The 11,981-nt window shown below is 76.9% G+C and overlaps 4 protein-coding genes across 9 annotated transcripts in view; 1 reads left to right on the top strand and 3 right to left on the bottom strand.

Annotated features, from left to right (window-relative positions):
* CELF3 (CUGBP Elav-like family member 3) overlaps nt 1-576 on the bottom strand; it is a 7,979-nt gene extending 7,403 nt beyond the window's left edge. Inside the window, exon 1 of the mRNA XM_083813328.1 lies at nt 259-576. Within this exon, the coding sequence (XP_083669454.1) occupies nt 259-513 (255 nt within the window). The 5' untranslated portion in view covers nt 514-576. The remainder of the gene's footprint in view (nt 1-258) is intronic.
* Nucleotides 577-1,132: 556 nt separating this feature from the next.
* On the top strand, nt 1,133-2,614 carry RIIAD1 (regulatory subunit of type II PKA R-subunit domain containing 1). Of its 2 annotated transcripts, none has more exons than XM_083813326.1 (4): nt 1,133-1,319; nt 2,176-2,252; nt 2,340-2,386; nt 2,494-2,614. In XM_083813326.1, exons 1-4 carry the CDS (start codon nt 1,218-1,220, stop codon nt 2,559-2,561), a joined length of 294 nt encoding a protein of 97 aa, XP_083669452.1. In that variant the 5' UTR covers nt 1,133-1,217; the 3' UTR covers nt 2,562-2,614. The 2 variants fall into 2 exon arrangements, with proteins under 2 accessions (XP_083669452.1, XP_083669453.1); XM_083813327.1 differs by lacking the exon at nt 1,133-1,319 and adding an exon at nt 1,601-1,744.
* A 156-nt stretch (nt 2,615-2,770) lies between these two features.
* MRPL9 (mitochondrial ribosomal protein L9) lies at nt 2,771-5,107 on the bottom strand. Of its 2 annotated transcripts, none has more exons than XM_083813325.1 (7): nt 4,957-5,107; nt 4,713-4,872; nt 4,404-4,528; nt 4,198-4,245; nt 3,690-3,791; nt 3,382-3,465; nt 2,771-2,989 (listed from the first exon to the last, which is right to left on the bottom strand). In XM_083813325.1, the coding sequence occupies exons 1-7, from the start codon at nt 5,038-5,040 to the stop codon at nt 2,858-2,860; spliced, it is 735 nt and encodes a 244-aa protein (XP_083669451.1). In that variant the 5' UTR covers nt 5,041-5,107; the 3' UTR covers nt 2,771-2,857. The 2 variants fall into 2 exon arrangements, with proteins under 2 accessions (XP_083669451.1, XP_083669450.1); XM_083813324.1 differs by having other exon boundaries at nt 4,198-4,248; nt 4,957-5,106.
* A 632-nt stretch (nt 5,108-5,739) lies between these two features.
* TDRKH (tudor and KH domain containing) lies at nt 5,740-11,639 on the bottom strand. 4 transcript variants are annotated; one of them, XM_083813323.1, is made up of 13 exons: nt 11,476-11,639; nt 10,332-10,438; nt 10,042-10,237; nt 8,968-9,107; nt 8,616-8,892; nt 8,181-8,347; nt 7,918-8,090; nt 7,640-7,704; nt 7,393-7,532; nt 7,140-7,295; nt 6,579-6,687; nt 6,118-6,212; nt 5,740-6,022 (listed from the first exon to the last, which is right to left on the bottom strand). In XM_083813323.1, exons 1-12 carry the CDS (start codon nt 11,585-11,587, stop codon nt 6,154-6,156), a joined length of 1,701 nt encoding a protein of 566 aa, XP_083669449.1. In that variant the 5' UTR covers nt 11,588-11,639; the 3' UTR covers nt 5,740-6,022; nt 6,118-6,153. The 4 variants fall into 4 exon arrangements, with proteins under 4 accessions (XP_083669449.1, XP_083669446.1, XP_083669447.1 ...); XM_083813320.1 differs by lacking the exon at nt 6,118-6,212; XM_083813321.1 differs by lacking the exon at nt 6,118-6,212 and having other exon boundaries at nt 10,395-10,438.
* Nucleotides 11,640-11,981: the final 342 nt, after the last annotated feature.

Raw genomic sequence — 11,981 nt, 5'->3', positions numbered from 1 at the left:
CGTGGGGGGGCTCCCAGTGCCTGGGCTGGATATGGGGGGGTACCCGGGTTATGGGGCTGCCCGTGGGGGGGCTCCCAGTGCCTGGGGCTGGATATGGGGGGGCACCCAGGTTATGGGGCTGGATATGGGGGGGGGCACCCAGGTTATGGGGCTGGCTGTAGGGGGGGGGCACCCAGGTTATGGGGCTGCCCGTGGGGCCGCGCCTGGGCTGCTCCTGCCCCCCGGGGCTGCCCCCAGGGCCGCGGGGCCGTTCCCGACGCCCGGGGGGGGGCTCCGCCTGATGCCGGCGGCTGCGCAGGGGCCGTGCCCGGGGCCTGCGGCCGCTCCCGGTGCCGCTCCCGGTGCCGGTGCCGGTGCCGGCGCCGTACCTTTGTGCATGCCGGTGTACTTGTCCTTGATGACGGTGAGCTCGTAGATCTTGCCGAACTGCTCGAAGATGGGCTTCAGGTCCTTCTCCTCCAGGTGCCGCGGGATCTGCCCCACGAAGAGTTTGATCGCGTCCGGCTCCTTCATGGGGCCGCCGGGGGGGGCCGCGGGCCCCGCTGCCGCCGCCGCCGCCGCCGCCGCCGCCGCTCCCGGGGCCGCCGCCGGGGCTCGGGGCCGCTGCCGGGGCTCGATGCTGCCGCTCCCGCTGCCGGGCGGATCCCGGGGCGGCCCCCGCTGCCGCTCCCGGCCCCGCTGCCGCCGCTCGGCTCCGCCGCCGGAGCGGCTCCCGGTGCCCGGTGCCCGGCTGCCGGTGCCCGGTGCCCGGTGCCGGCCCGGCCGCGCCGCACACAAAGGACAAGGCGGCCCCGGGGCTCGGCTCCGGCTCCGGGGACGGGGCGCGGCGGGGCGGGGGCAGCTCTGCCCGGGGGGCGGCGCTCCCGGCGCTCCCGGTAGATCCCGGCCGCTCTCCCGAAGGGGCTCCCGCCGCGGCCCCGGCGGCTGCCGGCACAGCCCGGGCCCGCCCCGCCCGGTCGCCGCCCCGGAGCCCCCCGGTGTGGGTGGGAGGGGAGGGGGGGGGGGAGGTTGGCGGGGAGCGGGGGGGGGGGAGCGCCGCGGCCCCGGTGCCGGTGGCGGCGGGGGGGGGGGGGGCTCAGCGCCCGGCCCGGCCCATGGCGGCCGCGCTCCCGCTGCGCCCCGGCACCGGCCCCGGTACCGGCTGCGGACGGGCCCGAGCCCCGCTCGCCGCTTTCTTCCCCGGTCGGGGCCGCCCCGCCCCGCCCCGCCCGGCGCTGATGTCAGAGACGGCACCGGGCACCGGGCACCGGGCACCGGCACCGGGACCGCCACCGGCACCGGCACGGGCAGCGCCGGGGCTGGGCCGAGGGAGGGGGGAGGTGAGGGGGGAGCGCGGGGCGGGAGCGTGCACGGGGCGGGGGCGCGTGCCCGTGTGCGCGTGCCCGCGTGTGCGCCGCGTGCGAGGTGCGCGCGGCCCCGGAGCTGTCCCCGGTGCTGAGCGGGGGGGGGGCGGGGCTGGGGCGGGGGCACGGGGACGCGCGTGGGCGACACGGGCCCGCGGGGACGCGCGTGGAGGCGGCGGGGGCGCGGCTGCGGGACCCACGGGCACGCGCGGGCAGCCACGGGCGCGGCCCGCGGGGACGAGCACGCGCCGTGCACGCAGGGAGCCGCGCGCGCACACGCCCACGCACGCGCACGGACACCCCCCCCCCCCGTTGCCATGGCGACGCGCGGCGCCGAGCGCCCCAAGATGGCGGCGCCGCAGCGGGCGGAGGGGCGCGGAGCGGGCGGGCCGCGGGGGGAGGTGGGGGGGGCACCGGGGGGGGGGGGGCGGAAACGGGGGGACACGGGCTGCGTGGGGCATGGGGGGGGGGCGGGGAGACATTGGGGGGCTGGGGACACGGGGGGTGGAAGGGGAGGGACGGGCTGGGGGGGGGCACGGGGGGCGTTGGGGGGGGCACGGGCTGGGGGTGACACGGGGGGGGGGGGCACGGGGGGAATAACGGGGGGGGCACAACGGGGGTGCCAGGAGGATACCGGGGGTGCCAGGCGGGAGGTGACACGGGGGGGCACGGGGGGAATAAAGCGGGGGGGCACAACGGGGGTGCCAGGAGGGTACCGGGGGTGCCAGCAGGGGGGTGACACGGGGGGCTGCCGGGTGACACGGGGGGGGGGGCAGCCCCCACGGGTGACACTTCCCCCCCCCCCCGTGACACCTCCCCCCCCCCCCCCCAGCCATCCCTGCGTCTGTCCAGCGAGCGCTACCTGCGGGCGCAGCCGGCCGTGGGGGTGCTGCTGCGCGGCTTCCTCAGGTGGGGGTGCCGGGACCCCCCCCCATTTTCCCCCTCTGTGTCCCCCCCCCTTTTTGTGTCCCCCCCTCACCCCATTCCCCCCCCCAGGGCGGTGATGCTGCGCCGGCCCCACGACGTCCTCGAGTTCGCCGCAGGTGAGGGCACGAGGGCTGCCCACAGGCAGGGGGGGGGGTCCAGGAGGGGGTGACCCCCCCGGGGGGAGGCAGCAGCCCCCCCACCCCCCGCCTCGCCCCCCCCCCAGGGTACTTCACCGACCCGGAGCTGCCCGCGAGGGTCCGCGAGGAGCTGGAGGCCGCGGGGCCGCGCTGACGGGGGCACCGGGGGGGCCACGGGCAATAAATCCCCTGGTGCCGCTGCCCCGTCACCGCCTGCGCTGCCCTGTGTCACCCCGCGCGGCTGGGGGGGGGTGGGGGAAGCCCCCCCCAGGAGAATCAGTGCCCCACGGAGGCTGCTTGGGAGCCAGAACCCCCCCGCACCCCCAAACCCCCCCCAGTCCCCACGGCTGCACCACGCTGGGGTCGGCGCTGAGCCCTTTATTCACCACGGCGGGGGGGGGCAGACACCGAGGGAGGGCTCCGGGGGGGCCCAGTTCCTCCCGGGGGGGCTCAGAGCAGCTCCTCCTTCTTGGCAGCCAGCAGGGCCTCCTGCCGGGCCTGCCAGCGCCGGCGGCGCCGCGTCCGGGGCCGCAGGAACTCCGTCACCGCCATGGGCACGCGCACCGTGTCCAGCCCGTTCACCTGCGGCACGGGGACGGGGGGGGGTCAGGGTGGGGGAGCCCCCCCCACGCCCGGGGTCCGGCCCTGAGAACCCCCCCCCGCGGCGGTGCGGGCTCCTGGAGGCACGGGGAGAGCACAGGGCAGGGTGGGGGCGCACGCGGAGGAGCTTTTGTCCCTTTAGGTCACAGGGATGGGTGCCCCCCCCTCCACCCCCCCAAAAAATCAGGGCGTTCCCCCCCCCTCACGCCCTGCCCCTGCCGGAGGACAGGCGCTGCCACGGGTTTTTTTTGGGGGGGGGGCACCCGGGCAGCGCCAGACCACCAGCACCGGGGGCAGGGAAGGGTTTTGGGGGGCAGTGAAGGGTTTTTGGGGGTTCGGGGGCGGGGGGACCCGTGGGGACCCCCCCCACTCACCGTCACGTCGCACCAGTACTCGCCCCACCTGGTGATGGGCTCCGGCGGCAGCTGCAGCGCGTGGGGCGGCACGGCCACCCCCAGCTGGGGGGGGGCAGGGGGTGAGGGGGGGCAGCACCGGGGGCCGTGCCCCCCCCTCCCGATCCCGGCAGAGCCCCGTCCATCCCCGCACCCCCACTCTAACCCCCCCCAGGTGCCGGCCTCGCAGGGCTCGGAGCCTCCACGGCCTCCCCCCGCGGCTCCGTTTGCACCGGGGTGGGGGTGTGGATTTGGGACACCCCCGGGGGGGGGCGGGGGGGGACACTCACATTCCGGAGGAATTGCCGCGCCACGATCTCGGCGTTGAGCTCCCACCTGACGTTGTTCTTCATGCCCACCTCCAGGCGGCAGCTCCGCAGGAACTGCAGGGTCTGGGGGGTCACGGGGGGGGGTGAGGTGTCAGGGGGCGGCGGCGCCCAGCTCCCCGGGGGGGGCCGTCCCGGGAGGCACGGGGCAGCGCCCGCGGGTCCTTTAGAGGCTGGCCCCAGAAGAGAAGGAGCCGGGGAATCGCCCCCCGCAGCCAGCGCTGCCCCGGCGGCGTTAATTAAGTTAACGAAGGGCGCTGCGGGACGGCAGGGATGGGCTCCAAGTCCTCCGAGCCGCGGCCCCGAGGCTCAGCCCCGCTCCCTCCCCGCAGGGGGGGCACCGGGACGCGCAGGCGGCCGCCCGCTGGGGCCACCGGGCTCCCAGGCAGGGCACGGGAGGAACCGGGGCTCTGTGCTCCAGGCCCCGAGGGTCCCCCGGCCCCCCCCGTGCCCCCCCGCGCCCCCCGCTCACCTTCTCGCCGCTCTGCGTCTGCGTCGCCTCCAGCTTCTCCGCCTGGTGCTGCTGCGAGAGACGGGGCCGAGGAGGGGGCTCAGGAGGGGGCCGGGACCGGGACCAGGGCCCCTCACGGCCGTGCCCCCGTGGCCCCTCCGGCACCCCCCTGCCCCGCATGGGGGCTCGGTAACGGGGGGGTTTAACGGGGGGGCTGCCACCCTCACCTGCCTCTCCTCCTCGAACAGCTTCTTGTTCTCGGGCGAGGCGTACACGGCGAGCCCCTGGGGCAGGAGCTTGTTGCGCCCCACCGATTTCTTCACGAACACGGTGTCGCCGCGCGTCCCCAGCCCTGGGGGGGGGGGGGGGGGGCGTGAGGGGCGGGGGGGGGCAGCCCGGCGGGGACCCCAACCCCCCGGCGGGGACACCCCAACCCCGCTGCGCCCCGGGGCCGGGCCCCACCGGGGGGGGCTCCGACCCCCGGTAGCGGCCGGGGCCCACCTCCGCCCCCCCCCCGTCCCCGCCGCCCGCCGTACCCTGCACGGCCCGCGTGAGGATGAGCTCCAGGTCGGCCTTGGGCAGGTGCTTGCCGTCCTCCAGCAGCCGGTACACGCGGTGCCGCCGGGGGTGCAGGCGCGGCGCCCGCCCCTCCCGGCTCAGCGGCACCGGCCACCAGCGCTCCACCACCACCGTGCCCTGCGGGGGGACGGAACCGGGCGGAACGGGTCAGGCCGGGCCGCTCCCAGCCCCCCGGAGCCCCGCGGCCCCCCCGGCCCTCACCCGGCCGTGGCTGAGGCTCAGGGCCCGGCTCAGGGCCCGCCCCGCCGCCAGCCCGCAGCCCCCCACCGCCGCCGGGCCCAACATGGCCGCCCCCAGCCGGCGCCGCGAGGACCCCGAGGACCCCTCCGCGGGGCTGCCCCGCCGCGCGCCTGCGCCCTAGGACCGCGCTGGGGCTGCCCCGCCGCGCGCCTGAGCTCTGGGAGCGCCGCGCCTGCGCAGAATGACACCCACCCCCCGCAGCCGGGCTGCTCGGCGGGGCGCGAGGACCCCACCGGGGGCTGCCCGCCGCGCGCCTGCGCCCGGTGCTGCCTACCGGGACACCGCCCCCTCGCCCCCCCCCCCCCCCCCGGGGACCTTCCCCCGGGGAACCGCATCCCCGCAGCGGCTTCGCTGCCCCGTCCCGGTTCATCCCGGAGGCCCCAGGTCCCGGCGGGGGAAGCCCCGGGACAGAGGCACCGGAGGCACCGTTACAGCCTGGGGCCACTGCGACCGCGACCAGGCCGATCCCAAGGGCCTGGCCCCGCACACACCGGGGCTGCCCGGTACCGGCTGCCCCCGCACCGGGGCTCGGGTATGGGCCGGGAGCAGGCCGCGTGCCTTCACGCCCCGACCGCGTGTGGCGGTGCCGGTGCCACCGGAAGGTTCCGTGAGGCCTCGGTGCCACCCACGGCACGGGGCACAGCCCGGCACTGCAGTCCCCCGGTGGCCCCGGTTGGGGCCCTGCGGTAATCCGGTAAAACGGCCCTGTGCCCCCCTCCCACCCCGGCTCGGCCCCGCACGTTGCCCAGAACCGAACTTTATTGACTCAGGAACCCAGAACCGTTTTTTCCCCGCGCCACAGAACGGGGCCGGGGCGACAACAACAAAACGCAACCGCGCGGGGCCAACGACGGGCCCGAGGTGGTGCCGGTGGCCGTGAGCTCCCCCCCGGGCCCGGGACAGCAGGGACAGCACGGCGGGGAGCCCCCGCCGCCCCGGGGAGGCGCTCTGGGGGCGCCCGCACCGCTCCCAGCGGCCCCAATTTCTCCCTGGACCGCGGCTTCCTCTGGCGCCGGCACCCCGACCCCTGGGAGAGAAGAGAAATTGGGGGGGGGGGTGAGAGCACGGCCCCCCCGGCTCAGCCCAGCCCGGGCAGGAACGGGGGGAGCGGGGGGAACCCACCCGAGGGCGCCCGGCCGCCTCCTGCCCCCGGGGCCGTCACGGGGAGCTCCCCTCCGGCACCGGGACGGCGCCGCTGCCGGACACGGGGCCGCCTTCTGCAGAGAAAAGGGGGGTTGAGAAGGGGACCCCCCGCCCCGGGACCCCCCCACGCCAAAATGCAGCTGGGGCACGCCCAGGCCCCTTCCACCCCTCACAGGCCCTGACCCCAGGAGCCCCCCCCCCCCAGTTCCTGCTCGCCGGGGACGACCCCGCAGGGTGACGCCACAGCCAGCCCCCAGGCCCCTGGGGACACCCCCAGGGGGCTCAGCCCTCCCCGAGGCTCCCCGGGTTTAGGGTGAGGGACCCCCCCGTCCCGCGGCCCCCAGCCCCAGCTGCAGCCCCCCCCCCGTGCCTGGCGGGGCTCTGCCTTCCTCCTCCTCCTCCCCGGGGATCGGGGCCGGCCCTACCCGGGTGCTGCTCACCTGGGGGGCTGAGGCAGGACGGGGTGGGGGGCGCCAGGGTGGGGGGCGCCTCGCTGGGGCTGTCCCGGGGCTCCGGGGGGCTCTCGAGGGACACGCAGGCGCCGTCCTCCTGTCGGGGAAGAGCCGTGTTACCGGGCCCGGCCCCGCACCGGCTCGGGGGGGGGGGGGGCAGGGGGGGAGAGGGACCCCACAGCCCCCCCCCTCCCAACCCCCTGCCATAGGGTCAGGGGGCCCAGGGCCTCATCCGGCCCCCAGCTCCCGCAGCCTCTCCTGGCAGGGGAGGCGCCGCAGCCCCCGAGCACCTTTGTGGCCCCCCCCGGGGCTTGTCCTGCGCCCTTCCTGGGCTGGGGGCCCGGACCTGGGCGCAGGACCCCGAGTGGGTCCTCCCCAGGCAGAGGGGGCCAACCCGCCAAAACGACGGGGCCCCCCCAAAAACGATGGGGGCCCCCCAAAACACGACGGGGGCTCCCCAAAACTGAGCCCCCAACCTGACGTAGGGGTGAGCGCACCGGGACGCCCCCCAGCAGCCGCCCCCTCCCGCCCCGCCGCGGGTCCTCTCACCGGGGTCTCCGTCCCCCGCCGCAGCGCTTCATCCCCTGCTGCCTCCTCTTCCTCCCCCTCCTCCTTTTCCTCCCGCTCCTCCTCCTCCTCCTCTTCCTCCCGCGGCCGCGGCGCAGCGTGGCCCAGCCGCACCAGCTCCGCGCCGACGTCGAGGTCCTGCACGGGGCCGAGAACGGGGCTGGGGCACAGGGGGGGGGATCGGGGGGGGGCGGCGGCGGGAGGCCGGGCCGAGGAGTTTGGGGTCGGGGCTGACCTCGTCGCGCAGCGAGACGCGCGGCCACGTGCGGGGCCCCCGCCGGCCGTAGCTGCAGACCCTGGCCAGCAGCGGCTTCCAGCGCGCGCAGTGCGTCAGGCGCTCGAAGGCGTCCAGCGCCGCCTCGGCCCACTCGGCGCCTGCGGGAAGGGCCGGGGGGGGGCCCCACGGAGCGGGGTCTGGTTATGGGGCCGGACCCGGACCCTTCGGCCTCCCCCCCGCCCCCCCGCGCCCCTTCCCCACTCACCCGCGGGCACGACGCCGGCCAGGCTGCACTCGATGGCCTGGAAGGGGAGGCTCAGGAAATCGCTCCTGGAGGGGGGGGTGGAAAAGCCGGGCTGATCCCACGCAGCCTCCCCGGGGGGCTGCCCCGCTCCCCGGGGCTGCTGCGCACCCCCCGGCGCCCCGCAGAGCCCCCTCCCCAGGGCGGCCGCGAGCCCCCCGCTGGCTCCGGGGGGGCCGTTGAGCCGCGGCCCCGCGGCCGCCCCAGCTCCGCGCCCCCCCCACCCCCCGGGCTGCGCTCACCGCAGGGCTCGCAGCGCGGCTGGCGGCGCCTCGCCGTTGTCCCCGAAGTCCACGTAGTACAGGTCCCAGCCGCCGCCGGGCAGCGCGCCCAGCACCCGCGCCCGGTACCACTCGCTGCCGTCCCCGTAGGGAGCGGCCACGATGTCCCCCGCCTGCACGGCCGCCAGCTCCGCCTGCGGGGACGGCGAGCGACACGTCCCGGGGGGCCGGGGCGCACCGGGGGGGGGGGGATGCTGGGGGCCGGTGCCCCCCCGGGGTCTCACCGCGCGGCCGCTGCCCTCGTAGTAGTGCGACATCTCGGCCGTCAGCTTGTCCAGCTGCAGGCTGCGCTCGCCGACCAGCTGCACCCAGAAGTGGTCGGGGTTCTCGGCGGCCGAGACGTAAACCTCGAGGGGGTCGGCCGCGGGGAAGCCGAACTCGGGGCTGGGAACTGCGGGACAGGAGCCGGGAGCCCCGGGGGGAGCCCCGGGGGGAGCGAGGGCAGGAGCTGAGCGCTGGGTCCCGCCCGGGGACGCGCCCCGGAGCCCCCGGGGAACTCGTGCAGCCCCCGCTGGGCACCCTGAGCCGGGCCGGGGGCACGGAGCCCCCCCGGGACACTCAGACGGGCCCCAGCACTTCGCAGCTCCCCCCGGGCCCCCCGCCAACCCGCTCCCCCGGCGCGGACCCCCCGTTACACCCCGAGGCACCCCGTCTCGTACCTTCGAATTTCGGCACCACGACGTCCGCCCCCGCCGCCAGCTCCTCCGGGGCCTCGCTCTCCTCCCCGGGCTCCTCGGAGGGACCCTCACCCAGCAGCGCAGCGACGCCCCCGAGTGTGCCCCCAACCCCAGCCCCGTGCTCGGGGGTCCCTCCAGGCAGCAGCTCCGGCTCCCTCCGGCTGCCCAGGGGCTGCTTGCGGAGGCCCCGCGCCGCCGCCGCCCGGGCCAGCTCCTTCCGAAAGGCGTCGTCCTCCAGCAGCTTCTCCATGATCAGCTTCTGCGGGGACGGGGACGGTGGGCTCCGTGCCCGTGCCAGCCCCGGGGCCGCGCCAGCCCCACCGGCGCCGCTCACCTTGGCGGCCGCCACCTCCCGCCGCGTCCCCGAGAGGCGGATGAGCCGCGTCGGGGCCAGGCCGGCCTCGGCCTTGCGCTCGCACAGCACCTTGGCCCCCGAGCTCTGGCAGATGCTCCGCACCGTCTCGCCGCCGCGGCCTGCGGGACGCAGAGCCCCCGGGGCTGGGGTTTGCCACCGCTTCCAGCCCCAGGGCCACGGCTCCTGCTCCCCACGGAGACTCCGGTCCCGTAGTCCCTGGTCCCATGACCTCCAATCCCATAGCCCCCAGTTTCCTTATTCTCTGGTCCCGTAGCCCCTGGACCCATAGTCCCCGGTCCCGTAGCCCCCAGTCCCTTAGCCCCCGGTTCCCTTACCTTCTGGTCCCGTAGTCCCCGGTCCCGTGGCCTCCGATCCCATGGCCCCCAGTCCCATAGCCCCTGGTCCCCTTATCCTCTGGTCCCATAGCCCCTGGTCCCATAGGCCCCGGTCCCGTAGCCCCCAGTCCCGTAGCCTCCGGTTCCCTTATCCTCTGGTCCCGTAGTCCCCGGTCCCGTGGCCTCCGATCCCATAGCCCCCAGTTCCCTTATTCTCTGGTCCCGTAGTCCCCAGTCCCGTGGCCTCCGATCCCATAGCCCCCAGTTCCCTTATTCTCTGGTCCCGTAGCCTCTGGTCCCATAGCCCCCGGTCCCTTAGCCCCTGGTCCCTTAGCCCTCGGTCCCGTGGCCTCCGATTCCATGGCCCCTGGTCCCCTTATCCTCTGGTCCCATAGCCCCTGGTCCCATAGGCCCCGGTCCTGTAGCCCCCGGTCCTTTAGCCTCCGGTTCCCTTATCCTCTGGTCCCGTGGCCTCCGATCCCATAGCCCCCACTTCCCTTATTCTCTGGTCCCATAGCCCCTGGTCCCATAGGCCCCGGTCCCTTAGCCCCGGTTCCCTTATCCTCTGGTCCCGTAGACCCTGGTCCCGTGGCCTCCGATCCCATGGCCCCCGGTCCCGGCCGCCCCCTGGGCACGGCGGCACGGCCGCCCCCAGCCCCGTGGGAAGCAGCGGAGCCCCCAGCCCCGTTCCCGGCCCCCGCGGCGCCGCGGGCGGTACCGATGATCCTGCCGACGGCCGTGTGGGGCACGCGGAGCTGCTCCAGCACCGGGGCGCTGTCGGCCACGACGCGGCGCACGGCGGCCTGGGCGCGGCACACCTGCCCCGGGGAGCCCGCGATGAGCAGCAGCCGCTCCTCGCCCGCCTCCTCCTCCTCCTCCTCCACGTCGATGCGCGCCCCCGTCTCCTGCCGCAGCTGCGGGCACCGGCGGGGGGGGGGGGTGTCAGCCCCGGGGCTGCCCGGGGAGGCCCCCCGGCCCCCCCCCAGCCCCCCGCCGGGGGGTGCTCGCCTTCCTGATGGTGGCTCCCTTCCGCCCGATGAGGGCCTTGACGGCCGCCCGCGGCACCCGCACCTCGGCCTCCAGCTCCTCGTCGCCCACGAAGGTCGCCCGCTCCTCTGGGCACGGCGGCACCGTGAGGGGGGGGGGGGAAAGGGGGGAGTCCCCCAGGGGGAAGGGGGGGGGTCCCCACCCAAGGGAGGTGTCCCCAAGGGGGAAGAGGGGGGTCCCCAAGTGGGGGGGTCTCCAAGGGGAGGGGGGGTCTCTAAGGAAGGGGTCTCCAAAGGTGAGAGGGGTCCCCAAGTGGGGGGGTCTCCAAGGGGAGGGGGGGGGTCTCCAAAGGTGAGAGGGGTCCCCAAGGGGGGGGTCTCCAAGGGGAGGGGGGGTCTCTAAGGAAGGGGTCTCCAAAGGTGAGAGGGGTCCCCAAGTGGGGGGGTCTCCAAGGGGAGGGGGGGGGTCTCCAAAGGTGAGAGGGGTCCCCAAGGGGGGGGTCTCCAAGGGGAGGGGGGGTCTCTAAGGAAGGGGTCTCCAAAGGTGAGAGGGGTCCCCAAGTGGGGGGGTCTCCAAGGGGAGGGGGGGGGTCTCCAAAGGTGAGAGGGGTCCCCAAGGGGGGGGTCTCCAAGGGGAGGGGGGGTCTCTAAGGAAGGGGTCTCCAAAGGAGAGAGGGGTCCCCAAAAGGGGGGGTGCCCAAAAGGGGGGTCCTCAAGGGGAGGGAGGTGCCCAAAGGGGGAAGGGGGTCCCTAGGGGAGGGGTCCCCAAAGAGGAGGGGAGTCCCCAAGGGGGAGGGGGGAGCAGAGGGGGATGTAGTGGAGGGGCCGGGGGGGGCAAAAGGGGGGGTCCCCAAAGGGGAAGAGGGTCCCTAAGGGAGGGGTCCCCAAAGGGGAGGGGGGTCCCCAAAGGGGAAGGGGGAGCCCAAAGGGAAGGGTCCCCAAGGGAGAGGGGGTCCTCAAAGGTGAGGGGGGGTCCCCAAAAGGGGGGGGTGCCCTAAAGGGGGGGTCCCCAAGGGGAGGGCGGTGGGGCCCAAATGGAAGGGGGGTCCCCAAAAGGAGGGGACCCAAAAGGGGGGGGGCAGGGGGGTGCCTAGAGGGGGGGGGGGGATTCCCAAGGGGGGTCCCTAAGGGGGGGGGTCCCCGCTGCCCGGTCCCGCCGCACGCACCTCGGCCCTCGCGGTACCGCCAGTACACGACGTACAGCACGGCAGCGCCCGCGGGCAGGCCCAGCAGCACGGCCGCCTTCTGCAGGGCGCTCAGCCCGCCGCGCGCCGCCATGGCCCCGGCACCGGCACCGGGACAGGACCGGGGGGGGGGGGTAGGGGGGGGGCCGCGCCCGCTCCGCTCCCGGCCGCCGCCGCCGCCTCCCGCTCCCGCTCCCGCTCCCCGCCGCCGCCAGCCCCGTCCCCCGCCCGGCCGCCCACCAATCAGCGCGCCGCTCCGCCCCCGCCCCGCCAATCGGAGGGGAGGGGGGCGAGGAAAGGAGGCGGGGCCTCGCACCTGCCTTGGAATGAAGCGGCCAATGGGAGGCGCGCCGGGGCCCCGCCGCAGCCAATGGGCGAGCGGCGGGGGGGGCGCCGGGCCCGCCCCGACGGCCGGGGGCGGGGCGTGGGGGCCCCACGCGTGGCGCGGCCCCGCGGCCTCCGCGCGCCCCCCCCGCGCCCTCCCGGCC

Source organism: Anser anser, assembly GCF_964211835.1.
Source record: "Anser anser genome assembly, chromosome: 28".
NCBI classification, from domain to species: domain Eukaryota; kingdom Metazoa; phylum Chordata; class Aves; order Anseriformes; family Anatidae; genus Anser; species Anser anser.
Note: the sequence above shows the minus strand (reverse complement) of the source record. Positions and strands in the feature narration are given on the sequence as shown.

What these genes read in the sequence shown, in the direction of transcription:
- MRPL9 (XM_083813324.1), bottom strand. Translation starts at nt 5,040, where the DNA reads ATGTTGGGCCCGGCGGCGGTGGGGGGCTGCGGGCTGGCGGCGGGGCGG. An exon ending in CCTCACGCGGGCCGTGCAGG is followed by an intron (nt 4,529 to 4,712) that starts GTACGGCGGGCG and finishes CCCCCCCCCCAG; the next exon opens with GGCTGGGGACGCGCGGCGAC. An exon ending in CGCGGCAATTCCTCCGGAAT is followed by an intron (nt 3,466 to 3,689) that starts GTGAGTGTCCCC and finishes GCCCCCCCCCAG; the next exon opens with CTGGGGGTGGCCGTGCCGCC.
- TDRKH (XM_083813320.1), bottom strand. Translation starts at nt 11,587, where the DNA reads ATGGCGGCGCGCGGCGGGCTGAGCGCCCTGCAGAAGGCGGCCGTGCTG. An exon ending in AGGGAGCCACCATCAGGAAG is followed by an intron (nt 10,238 to 10,331) that starts GCGAGCACCCCC and finishes CGGTGCCCGCAG; the next exon opens with CTGCGGCAGGAGACGGGGGC. An exon ending in GCCGCGCTGCGAGCCCTGCG is followed by an intron (nt 7,705 to 7,917) that starts GTGAGCGCAGCC and finishes CCCCCCCTCCAG; the next exon opens with GAGCGATTTCCTGAGCCTCC.
- RIIAD1 (XM_083813326.1), top strand. Translation starts at nt 1,218, where the DNA reads ATGTCAGAGACGGCACCGGGCACCGGGCACCGGGCACCGGCACCGGGA. An exon ending in TGGGCCGAGGGAGGGGGGAG is followed by an intron (nt 1,320 to 2,175) that starts GTGAGGGGGGAG and finishes CCCCCCCCCCAG; the next exon opens with CCATCCCTGCGTCTGTCCAG. An exon ending in CGTCCTCGAGTTCGCCGCAG is followed by an intron (nt 2,387 to 2,493) that starts GTGAGGGCACGA and finishes CCCCCCCCCCAG; the next exon opens with GGTACTTCACCGACCCGGAG.